General features: G+C 36.9%; 3 protein-coding genes and 1 long non-coding RNA gene across 4 annotated transcripts; all 4 read right to left on the bottom strand.

The window, feature by feature from the left end:
* Positions 1-3,254: 3,254 nt before the first annotated feature.
* LOC147487003 (uncharacterized) lies at positions 3,255-3,866 on the bottom strand. Its single transcript, XM_086573911.1, has one exon. It carries the CDS (start codon positions 3,864-3,866, stop codon positions 3,255-3,257), a length of 612 nt encoding a protein of 203 aa, XP_086430037.1.
* Positions 3,867-4,200: 334 nt separating this feature from the next.
* LOC147487002 (uncharacterized) lies at positions 4,201-5,253 on the bottom strand. Its single transcript, XM_086573910.1, has 2 exons — positions 4,558-5,253; positions 4,201-4,470 (listed from the first exon to the last, which is right to left on the bottom strand). Exons 1-2 carry the CDS (start codon positions 5,251-5,253, stop codon positions 4,201-4,203), a joined length of 966 nt encoding a protein of 321 aa, XP_086430036.1.
* An 8,280-nt stretch (positions 5,254-13,533) lies between these two features.
* LOC147487001 (uncharacterized) lies at positions 13,534-14,005 on the bottom strand. The gene is made up of 3 exons (XR_015200743.1): positions 13,895-14,005; positions 13,736-13,807; positions 13,534-13,650 (listed from the first exon to the last, which is right to left on the bottom strand). It is a non-coding gene; the product is annotated as an uncharacterized LOC147487001 (long non-coding RNA).
* Positions 14,006-14,653: 648 nt separating this feature from the next.
* LOC147487000 (uncharacterized) lies at positions 14,654-17,749 on the bottom strand. Its single transcript, XM_086573909.1, has 8 exons — positions 17,552-17,749; positions 17,265-17,439; positions 16,481-16,878; positions 16,325-16,383; positions 15,993-16,239; positions 15,677-15,744; positions 15,396-15,560; positions 14,654-14,657 (listed from the first exon to the last, which is right to left on the bottom strand). The coding sequence occupies exons 1-8, from the start codon at positions 17,747-17,749 to the stop codon at positions 14,654-14,656; spliced, it is 1,314 nt and encodes a 437-aa protein (XP_086430035.1).
* Positions 17,750-19,538: the final 1,789 nt, after the last annotated feature.

Here is a 19,538-nt window from a genome sequence, read left to right as displayed (position 1 = left end):
AACTCCAATATACACTTTGCTGCTTAACTCTCTCAAACTCTACCTGAAGCCCGAGAGCTTGGCATAATCTTCTCGCTTCTATCGAATCTTCCATTGAGGCGATCTTGAGATGTACATACACCTTCATTCTTCTGAGAATTCTTTTTAAAACCACTGCTGCTGGTTGCGCATTATTCCTAAACCTTCGGGAATTTATTTCTTTCCAAATCCCTTCTACAACAGCACAAATATAGACCTTGACAATTTCAGTTGCTTTGCTGACTCCCCGGCAGATTCTCAGTATGGACGACCATTCTCGATTCGAATTACGGCGATCTGAAATAATGCCCAGCACCGACATGATTCCCTCAATGATTACCCGAGAATATTCACACTCAAAATAGAGATGGTTGGAGAACTCTCTACTTTGATTACAAAGACATCAGGAAGAATGGGTAAGGATTTTTTTGTACACTAACCGATCTTGAGTTGACAAGCTATTGGAGAACAATTGCTAGCAAGTAAAAGAATGTCGTGGAATGACTAATTGACCCCAGACTAACCTCTGCCATATGACTTTCCCTCCATGTCTTCTCAAGGCCTCATATGCGCTGCTTGACGTGAAATACCCACTCTGATGTGGCTTCCAAATAACTTTGTCTTTCTCTAAATGTCTCTTAATTGACGTAAACTTGATCCTCCCTTAGACGATTGCACTGAATATTCTCAACTATTCCATTCCATTCTCCACCTGATATTAGTTCACTAACCTTTGCATTGAGAGGAAGTTGAATACTTATGACAACTTGGGTATTTGCCAGAAGAGGACTGTTGTTACACCATAGATCATGCCATAAAAATGTGTCTTCTCCATTTGATATCGCATAGAGGATAAGATCTTTTGCATATTTTCTACACTTGAGAATGTTTCTCAATGACCAGGAGCAGTCTTTCGGTACTGCCATGGTCCACAAGAATTTGTTCTTGAGCTAGTTCTTCCATATCCAATCAACCCACAGAGTATTTTCTTTACTCGCTATCTTAAACAATAACCCACATTGTGCACCTGTGTTCCATGTTTCCATATTCATAATGCCCAGCCCTCCCTTGATTTTCTTCTTTTGCTTTCGATAGTACCAATACTTGCTTGATGCACACACCTTTTGATATCTAAAGAATCTTGTCCCACTCCATAGGAAAGTAGCACATATCCTTTCCACTTGTTCTAGAACGGATATTGGTAAAATGAAAGTTCTCAGCCCAAAAATGGGTAGAGAGCCAAGAATCGATATAATCAATACTTTCTGAGCCCACAACCCAACATCTCCATGATTAAAACAATGATATGGGGAGTAAACGTGCTTTCCAATCCTTGATTTTCCCAATTACTTTTTCAACCAGAGATTGGCAATCTTTGATACCTAATCGAGCAGAAAAGAGTGGGAGACCAAGGTATTTCACTGGAGGTTTGACAAGCTCAATACCTAAAATTTGAGCCAAGTCTAAAGAATCTTGATTCCCCATAGCCTCAGTCATAATGGTAGTATTTTGGGAATTGATTTGAATCCCTGTAGCATCACTAAAAGTATGCAAACAATCTTTGAGGGCTGCAACAGATGTAACTTCCCCTTTACAAAATATCAAAACATCATCTAGAGACTCGAACCTTGTTCACTGGGTGAAAGACTCCTCTTGCATTTAGAATGATATTAAAAATTAGTTTGTGTTTTCAATCATCTTTCATTCTCGATCACACAACCCAACATCTCCATGATTAAAACAAAAATATATGGGTACATGGGGTCACCCTATCTTAGACCTCTTCCTCCAACAAAAGCCATATGAACTTGGCATGCCAAAGAGGTGATGTTCGGTGAGCCATTTATAAGAATAGAATAGTAAGGTGAGCTTATACACATAATTATCGATTGAAAGTTATCCATCTCTTCATCTTTGATGGGAAAGAAATTTATCCAACATGACTAGGATAGATTCCACTATTTTTCTAATTACTTTTACCATATCATACACCTTTCTAATATCCACCTTCTTTGATGGGAACATCCAACATGACTAGGATAGATTCCCAACTTACCATATCATACACCTTTCTAATATCCACCTTAACTGAACATCTTGGGGTACCATGTCTTCTTTCATAGTCTCTCAACACTTCATGAGCTAGAAGGATGTTGTCTTGTATCGATCTCTCAGGGATAAAGGCAAATTGATTCTCATGTACTAACTCTGAAATAACCAGTTGCAGGGATGTAATCACTTTGGAAACACACTTGTACATAGTATTGCAAAGTGCAATAGGCCGATAATCTTCCACCTTAGAAGGATTGCTCATTTTTGGAATTAGGCATAAAAACGTAGCATTTGTTCCCCTCGGCATCTTACAAGTTCTGAAGACATTCCCGATAGCATTCAAGACATCCTGCCCCACGATATCCCAACAGTATTTAAAAAAGAAATGATTATACTCATCTGGTCCTGACATTTTATTATTCTCCATCGCAAATAATGCTTCTCTGATTTCTGTATTAGTGATATCGGCATCCAATACCTCCCTCATGACTAGATCAATCACATTTCTAACTTTCAAACCCATGAAGAACTCTCTCTCGCTTATTGTTGAAGCTTCATTTCCCACTGTTTGAGTAAAATACTTTACAATGCTCTGTGCAACTTCTGTCTGCCCATATACTGTTACCCCATTGTCATTGGATATGCACCATATTCCTTTCTTTGCCACTTTTTCCTTCCAAGAATTGAAGAAGTAACTGGTACATCTATCCCTGTATGTACTCCATTTCTCCTCTGATTTCTGTTGCATGTATATCTCTTCAGCTCTTGCTAGCTCGATATACTTCTTCATGGCCGCCCTTTCTTTTTCTCCTATATTAATATCACTTGAATTATTCTGGAAATTTAATTGAGCATCTATCCTGTAACTCCTGCCTAGCTGATTCCACTCTCTCATGGAGATTTGAAAATTTCATCCTTGTCCATGGCCTTATTCTTGCCTTCAACAACTTCAGCTTCTGTATCAAGATATACATTGGGTTATTGTAAATTTTGGTGCTCCATACTTCCTCTAGCATGGCCTTAAACTCTAACTGGTAAACCCAAAAATTTCAAAATATGAATGGAGTTGGAGTTCTGGAATGATCAACCCACGTAAGGAGTATTGGCGAGTGATCTGATACTCCTAGAGGTAAAAATTCTGCTACACACTGAGGATAACGACTCATCCATAAACTGTTCACTAGTCATCTGTATATCATTGACATGATTCTGGCTGTACCAATAGACTTGTTCCACCATGTGTAGAAAAATCCAATTGAAGTAATATCAGACAAACCCGTATTCTGAAGGCAAGCATTGAATTCAACAGCTTCATTCGGATGCATTGGGTCACCCCCCAATCTTTCATTAGCCACCTTGATGTTATTAAAGTCCCCAGCGACACACCACGACTCTTTAACTGATTTATGAATACCCATCAAGTCCTTCCACAAAGCTAGTCTCACTTTAGAATTGTTACTAGCATATATAACTGTTAATAAAAATTCTTCCGCACTTGGAAGATATTTGACTCTGCAGTGAATGAATTGCTCAGAGTCTGCTATCTTGTGTACATTAACTACTCCAGGATTCCAACAAACCCATATTCGCCCTGACTGACTCTTGTCATAATTGTTTACATGCTCCCATGAAGGACAACAAACCCTCCTAATGATATCATACTTTGGTCTTTTGACTTTTGTTTCCAGCAACCCAAAAACACATAACTTTTTGTCTATTCTCACCTTATTTATTTCTGCAGCTTTCAACAAATCATTTCCTCCCCTCACATTCCAAACACTAATAGGCTCTATCATTGATCCTATCGTTTTTTGTTTTTCGAACCCTTGGGCCTGCCCCTACTCTTGTTTCCTTGTTTTTTCTTTTCATTAGAACCATGATCCTTTTTTCCTTTGCTTCTGGTCACCACACCTCCTGGTGATGTTGGAGATATAGGCTCACCTGACAAAGGAATTAAGTTCTTATCCTTGAAGTATTTAGTTTCCTCTGTAGAAGTCTCATCATCCGACATCTCCCCATATCTTAGCGCCTCAAAACTGTTATGGTATTCCTGCTGCTCAACGTCATATTGCAACATGTGTTCCAAGCTCATATATGTCTCAACTTCTTGTACTATCTCCACATAAGGCACTATGGCGTACTCATATCGCTCTGTTCCCTCTCTTTATCTTTGTCCCTCTGGTCACTAACAATGTCACTCAACTGACCATGATCAATTACAAAAGGAACTGGTATCTCTGTCGTATACATCTCCGGGATCACAAGACTCAAATCAGAGTCCACCACTGTACCCTCAGACAAGTTACTAGTTGCCACTTCAAGCTCTGTTACTCTTTGAATCACCATACCCATCTCTACTTCCTGTGTTAAGTTCTTTGTACTCTGATCAATAACTAGATCCTGGACAGCATCAGTATTCACACCCGCATCACAGTTTTATGGTAAATTATGTTCATTACTTGCAATAGAAATACCACCAATAACCACCTCTCCATCCACTGTTCTAAAGCAGCTACTTTCAATAGGCTGAATCGGAGTATTGTCAACCATTACTTCTTTCTCTCTAGTCACCCAAGCCTCAGTGTTGCTCATTTTTCTTATGCAGTCTGCAGTAAAGTGCCCGAAAGCTTTGCAATTCCCACACATCTTAGGAATCCATCCATATTCTACAGATATCCTTCGTATGTCATCCTTACCCATTTCTACATCAAAGGACGTTGGGAGTTCTGCAATACTCTCAACTTTAACACTAACTCGTGCATATTTTAATCTTTTCATGTGAGCAGTAGCGTCATCCATACTATCAGGAATCCCAAGATGACTTACCAGGTAGCTCAACCCGTCATCCGTCCATAACTCCTTTGGGACATTGTGCAAGTTTACCCATATGGGAATTAATTGCACCGAATTTCTCCTTCTTTCTATGTCTTGAGACCACTTTGATATTACAAAGCATCGTCCTGAAATGTAGACAGATCTAGTTTCTAAGACCTTCTTTTTATCCTCACTATTAGAAAACTTGAAGTAAAATAATTCTTCATCTGTAACCATCTCAAAGTTTCCTTTTAGTTTCCAACGTTTTCTCAAGAGGTCCTTCACAGTAAGGAATGGAAGTCGTTTCTCGAGAAAGAAGCCTACAACATAATCATACCATTCAGTGATACCTTTCAACAATTTGAACATCAACTTTCTGTAATGTATTGTTTAAAGATGTAGACTTGGTAGCTTGAAACAAAGTACTCCAAGGAGATAGACATGGTTGAGCTGAAATCATCTCTCTCTTCGCTGTTGTTGTTATTTGTCTCTCTTACCTATGAATGGAGGGGAGGGAAATTTTGAATGTTAACCGAGAGGTCCGCCATGACAAGGTTCAGAATTAGAGGCGGTGATAAAAATGTAAACATAAATAATCAATTTACGTAAATAAGTGTTTATATCAATATTCCTACTCTCAATAACGAAGTAATATCGAGAGTCGATTCGTTCCACTCTTAAACCTTCAAGACTTAAATAGAATTCAACTTGGGACACCACAAGGAACAATGGTGAACAATGAGAGTAGTGTGTGATGTGAAATTTCTAATATCATTATACTATCATTTCTATATGAAATTGAATACAACATAATCTAAAGATTCTAACTTTATGAAATTTAACTAAACAATAATCCAACCCAACATCAATAACTACGAAATGACTAACAACCAAGAAATGAAATTATATCTAAGCAATAGATAAATGACAAAATCGAATTTGATCAATAATAAACTACTTTATTTATCTAATGAAGCAATAACAATATTTTAATACTTTAAATTAAAACAAGGTAAATGAAAACTAATTAAAATGGAGATTTAATTCTAGATCTAAAAATTATTTTAACCCTAAACTCCATTAACATTAGCTTCCTAACCTAACTTATTTTTAACCTAACTATACCATTAAAAGATGCTTTTGTTTTTATATGTTCAGATCCAAAAATCGTGCATGGGCTTGGAGCGTGGTTTTTGGGGCGGAGAATCGTGCCCAAAACCCAATACTTTATCAAAAAGGCCTCTTCAGCTGCAGTTGATATCTGATTGGGCCAAGGCTTGGACCATTGGAAAGCTCTTTCTTTCGAGCCGGTCGTTTTGACGTAAGGTAGGCCCAATTCGAGGTTTAATGGACTTTGACTTTTCATTTTTCGACCGGCTTTACTGGAGGCTTTGTCTTCTGGAAATTGGCCTTTAATCACGTAAACTCCTTAAAAATATACTATTTTAATGGACTTTTTTCATATATAAATGTACGCTAAGATATAAATTATTATTTAAGGTCTAAAATCAAAAGGGGTTAAAATGAATCTTTGTTAAAATGGAGCGGGTTCGGGAATTCTCATTCAAAACTCTTTACCATATCCGGATCCATCCGGATAATTTTGGATATCCATATCCACTCAAAAAATATACTATTTTAATGATTTTCATATATAAATGTAAGATATAAATTATTTTTAGGCATCAAAATATGAATCTTGTTAAAATAGTTCGGTTTTCGGGATATGATATGGTCTATTCGATACGGGTCGATTCGATAATTTGATTGATATGGTCTATGGGATATAAATATGGATTAAGATATAAATATTGAGGCATCAAAATATGTTAAATCCGTACTATTCCCCCTATTTAGATTAGGATAGAATATCAACTCGAAGGGATTGAAAGTTGTTTCTTTTTCAGAACTCTCACTGTAATCAATGGAGAATTTTACACGAAAAGGAATGAAACAAGATGATTGAGAAGATAAGAATTCTTCTCCAAGCTATATTTAACTAAAAGCGGCAAAATAAAAGTGTATTGGATCACTTCAGCAACTTATGTTACATCACATCCTATCTCCCAAAAAGTTGTTCCCATTGCAACTTGATTGGATCACTTCAGCAACCTTTTTTTTTTTTTTTTTTTTAGAGCTAATATGTTACAGTAGAGCTGGATGTTATTATAGCTCTACTGATCGGAAAATGAACAATTGGAGTTTCTAGCTACCAACTTGAAAATATAAGAGAAAAAAATAATGTAGTGATTGAATAATCTTATGATGACTTTAAGTTCGTTATATCCAGGATCCAAGACTAGCTTCTCGTAAGGAATCAGGATTTTACTTTCAGGTATTATGAAGTTGAACTGTATAAATTTTTTTATGAAGGATGTGGGCCTAGATGAAGGTAGGTATATATATCTAGAGTAGGCCTATATGACTAGATCAAATATGTTTTATTGGGTTTGTACATACGAACCACAGATTAATATGGATAGAAACCTACATTTTCATAGTATAGGACTATAAATATAGTATTTTTTTTTTGGTGGGGAAGTTAGGGGGTCTATAGGCCTATAGCCCCTGTTAGCCCTCTCCTAGGTCCACCCCTGTATTAGCTTCTACCATCGAAGGCGGGATTATACCCTCGTTCACACCACGGACTATATCCACGATCTAAGACTTCTTCCATCAAACATCAAAAGCAGGATTATACCCTCATTCACCCAACAACTCAACCCATATTATTGGAATATATAGGCATTTTATTTTATCCAAACCCACCATATTATGGACGGTGGAGATGTTGAGGATAGTGGGCATAATAATCGCAAGACAAAATTAACAATGGACTAGACTATACTAGGCGGGCCACGGCCCGACCTTTTGGTTACCACTAGCCATGAGTTACCAACTTGCATTCTAACATGTACTCACACAAATTTCCAATTTTTTCAAAAAAACGTAAAAAGCCTTCGAAATGATTGGTTACTAAATTTCTAAACGAATAAACAATAAAAAAATGTAAAAATATCATAATTCACGATTTTTACCGATTTTTTTGATGATGGGTTGCTTTATATTAATTTATTTTAATATTTTATTTTCTAAATTGCAAATATTTGTAAGATATCCTAAGATATAACAAGACTTTATATATGTTATAGTCACATTGTAAATGAATCCAAGCAAAAGCATGGATTTAAAAGTTGAAATAAGGGCTGATTTTTTAGTAGATATGATCTCCCCACCATGGAGAACATACTCACAAAAAGTCAACTCATTCAGAGAAATCTAACATTAGAACATGCTCACAAAACTTTTAGACCATTAGATGAAAAGTTCAAAAATGAACACAAATGAACACTAACTTTTACATGGTTAGACATATTCAAATATTATGATTTTTTGTGAGAATGATCTTCATGGTGGGGAGATCATCTCTACAAAAAATTAGGCCTTAATTCATTTGTATGTCGAAAATGTGGCTATAATGTGCGCATAATGAATGTTCTGTTTACAACACTATTTATACAACAGTTTATACAATACTCCCCACCGGACCCTTCAAGATGCTTTAAATTAAGGCTAATTTTTTGTTGATAAGATGTTTTCACTATGGATATGATCTCCACAAAAAATTGGGTCATTTAAAGATTTCTACGTTTGCCAAAAAAGGGTTACAAAATCGGTAGTTTTGGACCGTTGATAAAAATTCATAGGTTGAGAGTAATTTTTCTCATAGTTAGGAGTTTTCAAATGAGTTGAATTTTTGTGGAGATGTTCTCCATGGTGTGAAGATCATATCTACAAGGAATCAAGGCTTAATTCATATTTTCAAGGAGTATTGTATAAAACGTTGTATAAAAAGTGTTGTAAACGGAAACTACCCCATATATATATAGGAGCAAGTTCCGTTTACCACACTTTTTATACCATAGTTTATATCATGCCCTACAACTTTACCTACAACGTGAATTATAATCTAGTTTTTTATGGATGTGTTCAACTAACCATGAATATCAGCTCTATAAAATTTCAACTCATTTGACAATGTTTAATTATGTCAAAAGGTGATTGCAAAATCTAAAAATCTTTATATCCAAAAATTAGCACTTAACTCATTTTGTTTTATAACCAAAACAATAAACGGAAACTGCTTTCGATATATATATAAAATATATATATATAATTTTTATATATATTTTATATATATGTTAGATACCGACATTTCCAAATGAGATGAATTTTTCCCAATCCACTGGATATGTTATATATGGTTAATAGATCATATCCACAAATTATTAGTCACTTAACTCATTTTGTCAATGCCCGACAATTCTAGAAGCGGCCGTAGATCAAGAGGTGTGGCTTACGGTGAGAGGGCAAAATAACCATGGTATAAAAAGCGGTGCCCGGAAGGTTTGTAAGGAAGACGATAGGCCTTAGTGCCTTATAGCGAAATCTTTATTTAGGGCTTGCCTCCACTCCAATCGTAGTGCACCGGAGAAATCGGCCTAATTATATATAGGCTTAATATAAGCAATGCCGGATCAAGGAATATTTAGTAAAGGGCGGACAACTCCTAGCCGGTTCACCAATCCATCTCTCTTTTAAAAAGAAAGCCAAAAGTATCTACGATTACTACCATAAGTTTGTTAACAGAGAAGCTTTTGCCCTTACGTACCTTAAAATAAGTTGCACTCTCCACGTATTATATATATATACTTAAGTTAACTTAAAATAAGTACGTACGTAAAATTTCACCTACAAAATGAATTCAAACCTAATTTTTTGTGGTTATACTAAATTGACATACGCAATCCTACATATCTACATAATGAACTAAAATATGATTTTCTGGGGATGTGATCTCTAGAACATGGAGATCATCTCCACAAAAAATTAGCTCTTTTGAACATTTCTAACCCTACCAAAAATTGAGTTCAAATTAGAAATTTATCTGACGGTCCAGAATTTTAACACTCTTTTGACAAGACTAGACATATCCGATTGAGGTGATTTTTTGTGGAGATACTATCCATAGTAGGTAAGTCATCTCTACCAAAAATCAGCCCTTAGTTCTATATATATATATATATTTGCAAATTTTGAATTTGATATATGTTCGAAGTAACCCTAACATTATGCACAATCACAAACTGACGTTGCATACTATTTTTAGTTTTAATTATTTATGGTTTTTCCGATTTTCTTAACGAATTTGTGCGAATTAACAATTTCATCCTTGCCAAATTCCGAATTTGTGACTATGATTTCTACCTTGATCTACTTCAACGTTAGACAACAACATTTTGATTATTGCTGGCGATATGTACTTGCATATCATTGCATTGTGTAACGTCATTATTAATCTCCCAGTCAAGTCAAAACTTTGCAATGAAAAACCTAGTATCTCTCAATTATAGAGCTGTAATTGCGTCGTCCCGGTTGATTTGTTAAAAAGTACATATGAGCTAGGGAGCATAGCCTTGAATCCGGCCTTGATATACAGGTGGCCGGGTCAGCTTAACCTCAACTTAGTATGGCAAAAACAAAAGAGAAGTATAATTTCTAGTGATGATCGTATGTATTTGAGACATTTCTTGTAAATCATAGTATAATACGCACTCTCCTACTTCCAAACTTATTGTTGAACTCACAGAATTCGTAGGTAAATGGAATTGAAGGCAAACTTGATCCAGGATTATGCTGCATAAAAGCTTCAAATCTTGTCACTGCACTTACTGGGTTGGATTCCCCTAAGATGGAGTGACCATTTTTTTTTTTGTTTTAAGTTTACCACAGGCGGGGTTTTGCTTATTGGTTGGGGAGATATACATATTGTAATTAGTTGGAATGAATGATAACAATATGCAATTAGATCTATTCACAGAGACCTGGCTTATACTTCAGGTGAGATTGCTTGGATTTGTCATGTATTCTAGAAGATCTTCATATTCCCTTTCCACCGCCACCAACTCTTTGGTGCGATTATACAAGTGCTCTTGCTTCAAGTCATGTACTTCAGGACCAGCACGCATAGTGCCATAGTATAGATTGCCATTATGTAAGAGAACTTGTTACTAGCAAATGCTTCCAGGTAAAGATTCAAGATTGAACATCTGCTTTCAAGACCAATTAATTAGCAAACACCTTACCTAGAGGACTGTCAACAAGCATTGAACGTACAGCTCTAATAGCAAAACTTCGATACATTTCAGTTAAATTTAAGCTCAAGGTCTTTATACCTTCCTGTATGCGTGGTACGTCAGTTTGGCTAGTTCAACTATACAAAACTTCGATACATTTCAGTTAATCCTGTAATTGTGGCTATAGAAAGTGTTGTTGTAAGTTGTAACTGGTATTAATCCTGGAAGTGCCCACTCTACGTAATTTCCCATCCATTTCTGGAAGCCTTGAAAGCAATGTGTATTTTTTTGTTCATTTTTCGGTAAACGTAGTTGTGTATATATTAGTGGAGGCATGGGTTTTATAGCAATTGTCATGATGGACCGATCACCGATAAACGCAAATAAACGCGGTTTCCTTCTCATGGTAGAACTCAAATAATGATTGTTGCTTGCGTATTACTTAAGCCGAGAGTGCCTATAAATTATAGTTACCATCGTCGTTTTTTTTGTTTTGAATTGAACAACATAAACTCGTGCTAAGAAAACTTATGGTAGAGGAAAAGTCTCAAATAAGAGGAGAACAATCTTTAGTTTGCCTAAAAAGGCCGTAGTTGAAGCGGTTGTTGACACTACAAAAAGAACGATTTTACCCGACTGACTATGGCTGTCGCGAAAGGTATTACCCGACAGACCAAAACTGCCGCAAGACCATCGGAAAATGCTCGGTCGGCATAGGCTTCCGACGGTTTTTATTGGTCAAAACAGGCCGTCGGGGTTGAAGATCTTTGCTGACGGACATTCCTACTGTTAATAACCGTCGGATATGTACCGCCAAAAACGCCGGATAGTTCTTTGCCAAAGACCGCCGGATATTCCTGTTGCTAAAAACCGTTGGATATTCCTACTGTTAAAAACCGTTGGATAGTTCTGCTGTTATGAACCGTCGGTTAGACCAGCTATCACCAGCCATTGGATATGCTAGCTACTAGCCGTCGGGTAGTTTGCTATTAGACAGTTTTTATCCGTCGGGTATTAGTTCTTTATTTTTAAAAAAAAAATTTCTTATAATAATTGTTTTAGGTATCCCAACATAACATTCTTTCCTGCACCAATTACATTCTTGCAAGTTCCTACTCAAATGCTACAAACGCTAATGTATTCATAAAGAAACAATGTGTTCATAAAAAAAAAAAACAAGAATAAGATATGTCGTTCACTAAGTATACATATTACTTCCTTCAGAAACCAAAAATCAGCACCACACCATCTGTCTAGCAACCAGTCCTAGTAATCTCTAATACCCTAGCAATGACTAAGCACCAATTGTTTAGCAACCTCTTTGAAATTCAAAATTAGGATTTGGTTAGCTCTAAAGCACATAGTAACGCCACCATTGAATGTCTAACCAGCTTGGATCTCTGACATGGGCCACTAGATCACTTGACTATCACAAGATTACTAGTAACGTCTCCTGGGAGAGGTATTTGATATGCCTCTAATAGAAATCTACCTACTGATCATGGAGGGAAACATAATTTCTTATGAATGAAAGTAAATCGACTAGAAATCGCCTTTCCTGTTGAGCCTTGCCTAATATGTCATTCCTCCAATCCATCTGGCAATGCTCAATCTTCAACACATGACACTGGATTGCAATGATGAGCACCATGAAAGGTGGAAAATCAAACTTCCGCAGAAGAGCGAGCAACATGAAACCAAACTGTCAAATGAAAATCATGGTAAGAAGGCAAGAACTGTACAACTTGATGATAGAAATCTAAAAAGACTCCTATCTAGTATGCCTACTCTTTTTCCAGATTACAGTACTCAAATAAGTTTGCATAGGCGGAGTTACCAAGGGGGTTGGTAGAACACAACTCAATTATTGCTTTCCTAAGAACCATATTACATAGTGATAAAAAATATACATCACAACCACGAAACCCAAAAGGAAATAACAAAAAGCCAGTAGTTTACTTAGTACTTGGCACTGGTAAAAGCCAATAAAAACATTTAAGTAAATGAGCAGTGTTTCAAGAAGGTGACCCAATGATTACAACATTAGCAGTTCTTTGGGCGGATAACACTCCCTTGGCGACCTCGCCAAACTTTGATCTCCAATCATCATGAGGCAATGGTAGTACAAAGACACCTCCGTCATAAACCACGCGTTCACATGAACTTTGAAGTTCCCCTCTTCCAATCTCCTGTTACCAAACTTCGGTATTAGGATCAATATCTTGCATGATACCTCTCGCCACACGACTCTAAGTAGCCAACCACCACGCAGATCACATTCTTTACCAATATATTCATTAACAACCTACAAATTTAAATTATGTTATCAGTCTTTCCTTATAAGAGATATTTTTTCAAAAAATAACTCGAATAATTACCGGGGAAGCGTGACTAGAACATGGCGATTCAACATCTACCATAGACATTCTTCCTTGGCTCATAAATTCTCTCAACAAAGCTGAATTCTCCAACATCAGATTCGAAGCACATATACCCTCTTCACAAGGTCCGTGTTCATCTCTTTCAAAGCTAAATTCTGTTGTGCCACAACTTTCATCTTCTTCACCGATGTTTTGCAGACCCCTTCACCCAAGCCTCGAAAACAGCCCCTACTATCTGGCCCAAGAACCTGTACTTAATGGACAATCGATTTAATACCCTTAAAATCATGTCAAACAACAATTAATTACAATAACTATGATTCAATATGAGACCTTTGTGAGGGCATCATTCACCGACGTCTCTCGTGACTCCAGGTGCAAAGCAGTGTAGTCATTAAGCTTTTCCTAGTAAATCGGATAAACAAAAATATCTCAAATTACTATCTTAAAAATAATTTAGTATCTCAATTCTTATTAAGTCAGTACACTAACAACTAGCTCCGGGTCTTGGTGTTCCCCATTCTTTCTTTTATGATTGTGCATATATTGGTCCAATCTAGTGATAGATGACACAGGGACCCCTTTCTCCTTTGTCATTTCAACTTTAGCTACAAATTGCAGATTTCCTCCCAAGACACGAAGAGTTTTTGTTGCTAACAATTTTCTATGTTCCTCAAACTAGAAGCTTGCACATGTTAAAGTTAGTAATAGTGCACTTTAATTTATATCAAAACACATATACTTAATCACCATGAAATAAAACAGAAAACCCATTAACCTTGAATTTCTCGAATTGCAATTATCCACAAATTGTCGCCAATCTTGCAGAGGAATTCCTTGTTTGGGATGTTCCCTCACAAAGGAAGGAGGTTGATCTTTGACGTATTTTTTGAACAACTCATGCTTGTACTCCTTCCACGCTTTCTGGAATTTGCTTATTGTCCAATCCGTGTCAATAGTATCGATGTTTTCAAACACATACATTCTTCCTAAAGTTTTAATAGATTTGGGTATGATGCTCTCATGCGAACGAACTGGTTTCCAACTATCATAGCGAATTGGGATGTCACGGCGAGCAATGTGACCAAGCTTGGTGATGAAATGGTCAACCTCTTCTTTGGGCTCATCTGGTTGACCCCACTCATTAAGCTTAATGATTACCTTCTCATAGCCGGGGCTCCTCCTCGAAACACCTATCGAAGGACCTCTTGTTTCCTTAGAAGAGGAAGTTGATGCACAAAAATGTGTGTCTCACCTGCATATATCAACCAAATTTGTTAGTAAGATCAAAACAATGGTATGGAAAACTGAAAACTAAAAGTCATCTCCATTACCTAAGTCATCACCAAAGTCTGTCGTCACTTAGTGAATGTGAGCTGCTATGTGTTTGTCCCTCGTCCATGTGCAAAGAGTCGTAATACAATACAACAAGTATGCATGTCCATGGTGCAAAGATCAAGATCAGTTAATTTTTTATTTAAATTTCTATTTAACTAGCAAGAGAAAGCATTCCATAAAAGGCCTATTATGCACACATGAAAAATTCAGCCCGGAAAATAAAAGATTCAAGTACAGGCATACCCTGTTCAAAAAAAAAGTTGCACTTAATCAAAGAACTACCAAAATTTTAATACCACAAAACTCACACCACTAAGTCAACACAAAATATAAATGGACTATGTTCTAGATCTCTTTTTTTTTTCTGCTACTCTCAACAACTTCAAACATGTCATTTGGGTCGTTGAATATCAGTTCATCCACCATAGAAATGTCGAGGTTGTTAGGCCCTATATCTGAATCATTCACCACTCTTTCCTCTGAGAGACACGGTCCACCTTCATCAAAATACACTTTTCTTGGAACCTCCAAAGACTACATGCCATTCAAGATTCTTGGGATCTTGGGAATAGAAAACCCGAGTAGCCTTCTCGCAAGAATAAATGGTTCATCACATATATGGTCCGAACTGAGTTGATTGGATAAGTTGACCAACCTCAACTTTGCTTCCTCATCCACTTTCACACCAAGTTGTGTGCACTTAGCCCAATCACACTTGAACAAAACAGTCTTGTAGTCTTCACGATAATTTAGTTGAACAATGTTTGTTAGAACGCCATAGTAATCTGCATCTTCATCAATTGGATTTTTATCCTTAGAACTAGAACGGAAAGTTGTAGGGCAACTTGTGTGGTAACACCGCTGTTTTGGTTCCTTTTATTTTTCTGATAGTCTTTGGTGATGAAGAGAAACTCATTAACACAATACTTATGGTACTTTGTAGCAAAGCGTGTAGGTCCCCTAACTAAATCCTTGAAGTGATCATCAGTGGATTCGAGGAACTCCTGCTATTTTGTCAACCATGTGATGAAATCATCAGAACACAATGCAACCCTAGTGTGCTCAGTCCTCCTCCTTGCACTTGTTCTATTGTCCTCAATGAAGCTAGTGTACTTCCTAAATGATTTTTGAAGTAATAAAGTCAGTTAGGATTATGTATATAATTTAGATTGTGTTAAGTTTCTAAAAACTTTAATACGACGTGATATACTTACGTGTGCCATCTGTCATAACTAGGATGACTTCTTAGTACCCATTGGCGTGCTTGTTCATACTCCACACCTTCCAATAAATACTTTGCACTTGGGCCAAGTGGCCCACCCTCATTGGCAGTGTGGTTGTCGTCTACACTATCCAAAAAATCTGGTAAAACATAAGGTTCATTTTCAGCCATCCTATCAAGTTTATCTAAAAGACCACCTCCTCCTTCAAGTAACGCTCTGCAATACACCCTTCCGGGAGCGCTTTGTTGGTAACATAATCCTTGAAATATTTCATACCTTAAAAAAGTATTTTAGAATCAATAGAATCTTAAAAATGAGAAAATAAATAAATAAAATAAGTAACAAAAATCAGGCTACGTACCTTTCAAAACAATACATCCACCTAAAGAAAACAGTCCCAAAAAAGCAGAGCCTCATGAGCTAAGTGAATAGGAAGATGCATCATAGTAACAAACAATGATGGTGGGCAGATTCTCTCCAGCGCGCACAATGCCTTGACCATACCCCTTTTCAGTACATCAAGTGTTTCAATCTCTACTTTCTTCGAACACAAAGCACTAAAGAAAGTACAAATGGTAGTAATAATTGTTCGAGCTTCTTTTCTGTTGCCATCTCTATAAGCATGTTGTATTAATACCGGCAGCAAATGTTGCATTAGAATATGATAGTCATGTGACTTCATTTGTCTCAAATCCATTGAATCTCCTTTGACAATATTAGACCAATTACCACTAAACCCAATAGGTACACTAAGATTGCGCAAGGTTTGGATGAACAACTTCTTCTCCTCTTTTCGAAGCCAAAAGATACCTTGAGGCATAACCTGTTTCCCGCCAAGCTTAGTCACCCAATATTTCTTCTTTCTCTTCATGCGCTTTAAATCTTTGCGTGCATTGACATCACCTTTAGTTTTCCCTTTTCGTATTCAACATCAAAGCAAGAAGAATTTCACATACATTTTTTTCAATATGCATGACATCAAGGTTATGACGGACGAGAATGTGTTTCCAATACTTGAGCTTAAAGAAGATAGATCGCTTTGAAAACCACAAATTTCCTTTATTCCCTTCCTTATTCTTGCCGAGCTTCCCAAATTGATGATTTTTCAAACTCTTAGTCATTCTCTTAACTTCAACTCCAGTCAACCTTATTGGTTGCTCACCTTCTTCCTTTGTCTTATCATAGGTGCTTTCTCTTGTATCATTTCTAACCTCGGATCTCAATGGAAGCCACCGTCTACTTCTCATATACACATGCTTACTTCCATGGTGAAGTCTTATAGAAGCAGTTTTCGAACAGACCACAAGGAGGGAAAGCAAATTTTCCTTTAGTTCTACAGCCGGAGATATTCCCATAATTTTGGAAAATCATGGATTGTCCACAATAAAATGGCACGATATGGAACTCTTCACCTTTAAATGCATCTTTAACCATCACCCCATCACGCCATAATTCTTGGAGTTCTTTAACCAATGGCTGCAAATAAACGTCAATATCATTACCGGTTGCTTGGACCCTCAATGAGAGTTGAAAGCATAGTGAATTGAGACTTCATCATGCATAGCCAAGGCGGGAGGTTATAGTTCACAAGCATAACAGGCCATGAAGCGTGTTGCGCTCCAAAGTTGCCATAAGGAGTAAAACCATCGGTGGCTAGTCCCAGCTTAACATTCCGTGGCTCTACAGAGAAGTCTGGATATTTTAAATTGACTTGCTTCCACACTGCCGAGTCAACAGGATGCCTCATCGTGCCAGGCTTTGATTCTCCAGTAGAATGCCACCGCATCTCCTTTGCCACCCAAGGCACACTATACAATCGCTTTAACCTTTCCATAAGTGGAAAGTATCGCAAGACCTTAGCAGGCACCCTAGTTCGCTTCCTCAAATCCTCAATGGTTGGAGTTTTGTATCTAGAAACTCCACAAGTAGGACAGGTAACCTTAAATTCATTCTTTTCCCAATACAAGATGCAGTCATTTCTACATGCATCAATCTTCTTGCATTTCGGTTTCAAGTCTTTTAATCATCTTATATCCCCTATAGTTATTCTACGGTATCTTGTTACCGCCAGGGCAACACCACGCGGAGTAGTTGAAGCAATACGATAAAACTCTTATCACTCCACCCATTTGTGTACTTCGGGTTAAGGAGTTTCACGACAAATCTAAGAACACCTTGAAGTCACATCCGGATATAATGCAGTCATTGCTTCATGCAAGTTAGCGTTAAAAAGCAACACCGTCACGACTTTCTCCCCCCTCTGACAACCTCCGGATCATCTCCAAGAAAAGTGTCCAAGTTGTCAAGACTAAACTCTTAAGCAATGGTGTGGAAAGAAGCATTCATGTCAACCACATGCATGTTCTCTTGAAATCCCGGCCCTCTTTCATTGTGTTATTCTTCCACTTCTTTCTCACCGTGCAAGAACCACATTTTATATGTCTTGTCAAACCCATAGCTAAAAAAGTGTAGGGCAACATTATCGTGACTCATTCTTTGCGCTTTGGTTTCGACACTTTCGACAAGAACATGGTATGACATTCTTGTTAACGTGGTGTTCCGAGTCAAAGGTTACAAACTCTGTAACACCTCTTATAAAACGCGGATGCCGGAAATCGTCTAGATCAATCCAACTCTTATCTATCAAGCACGTTGACTCCATGATGTACTTCTAAGAGATAAGAAAGAATGAATGAAACTCAAAACAAGAAAAATAGCTAAATAGTTATGTAGAGGCATACACTAACTAGGCCAAGGAGTTACAATGCTAACTCTAGGGCTCTAGGCATACACTAACTTCCAGCTAACTCTACGCATACATACAGTGACCTAATATTCAGTACCAAAGTGAGTACAAAATTAGATGAAACTAGAGTCAAACACATATATTCATGCATCTTATAATCACCAATTCATGGTATAGTATTGTGACCGTTTCTGCCAACAAGGTTTCAGAACTTAGGAACGCACTCGGTGCAAATGACTTAGAGGCCAACAAGGCAAAGCTTGATGCTGCCAACAAGGTTGTTTTAAAGATTGGACAACACATGTCATTAAATTTCATTCACATGTCATTAAATTCCTACGTAGTAATTAAATTTTGTTTTTGACAACTTTGAGAAGTACAATGACATTAGATTCAACTTGCTCACCAGTCACTACTATATAAATGTACAAGAGCGTATGAATCAAAGATAGGCCTACCTTTACATGAATTTTAAATAAAAATGTTGGTTGGGTCATATTTATTAATTAACAATGATGTTATTATTTGTAGGAAGGGCATGCACCTATAATCAATATTATTCTCGTTATTCATTTCGACTTTTAACATTAAAACAGAGATTATAAAGTTAGATATTATGTCAAAGTTCTTTTGGAAATGAGATTATTGGTCAATTTATAATCTCGGTTTTGGGAACTATATTATCTCGGTAGATGTTACCTCAGTTTGTTGTGTACTTAAAACCCGAGATAACATTTAGAAGACATATATATCCGCATGAAAAAAACGTTGACAAATGAGAGCACTATGGAACAAAACAACAACAAACAAACAAATAACGAATAACAAT

Source organism: Coptis chinensis, chromosome 7, assembly GCF_015680905.1.
Source record: "Coptis chinensis isolate HL-2020 chromosome 7, ASM1568090v1, whole genome shotgun sequence".
Lineage (NCBI taxonomy): Eukaryota > Viridiplantae > Streptophyta > Magnoliopsida > Ranunculales > Ranunculaceae > Coptis > Coptis chinensis.
Note: the sequence above shows the minus strand (reverse complement) of the source record. Positions and strands in the feature narration are given on the sequence as shown.

Excerpts from the sequence above, each read along its gene's own strand:
- LOC147487000 (XM_086573909.1), bottom strand. The coding sequence starts at position 17,749 with ATGCGGTGGCATTCTACTGGAGAATCAAAGCCTGGCACGATGAGGCAT. Across the intron at positions 17,440-17,551 it reads CTTCATGGCCTGTTATGCTT|CCATTGGTTAAAGAACTCCA; the intron begins GTGAACTATAAC and ends GTTTATTTGCAG. Across the intron at positions 16,240-16,324 it reads TGGATGTATTGTTTTGAAAG|GTATGAAATATTTCAAGGAT; the intron begins GTACGTAGCCTG and ends TACTTTTTTAAG.
- LOC147487003 (XM_086573911.1), bottom strand. The coding sequence starts at position 3,866 with ATGATAGAGCCTATTAGTGTTTGGAATGTGAGGGGAGGAAATGATTTG.
- LOC147487002 (XM_086573910.1), bottom strand. The coding sequence starts at position 5,253 with ATGTTCAAATTGTTGAAAGGTATCACTGAATGGTATGATTATGTTGTA. Across the intron at positions 4,471-4,557 it reads TTAGAACAGTGGATGGAGAG|GATCTAGTTATTGATCAGAG; the intron begins GTGGTTATTGGT and ends GATGCTGTCCAG.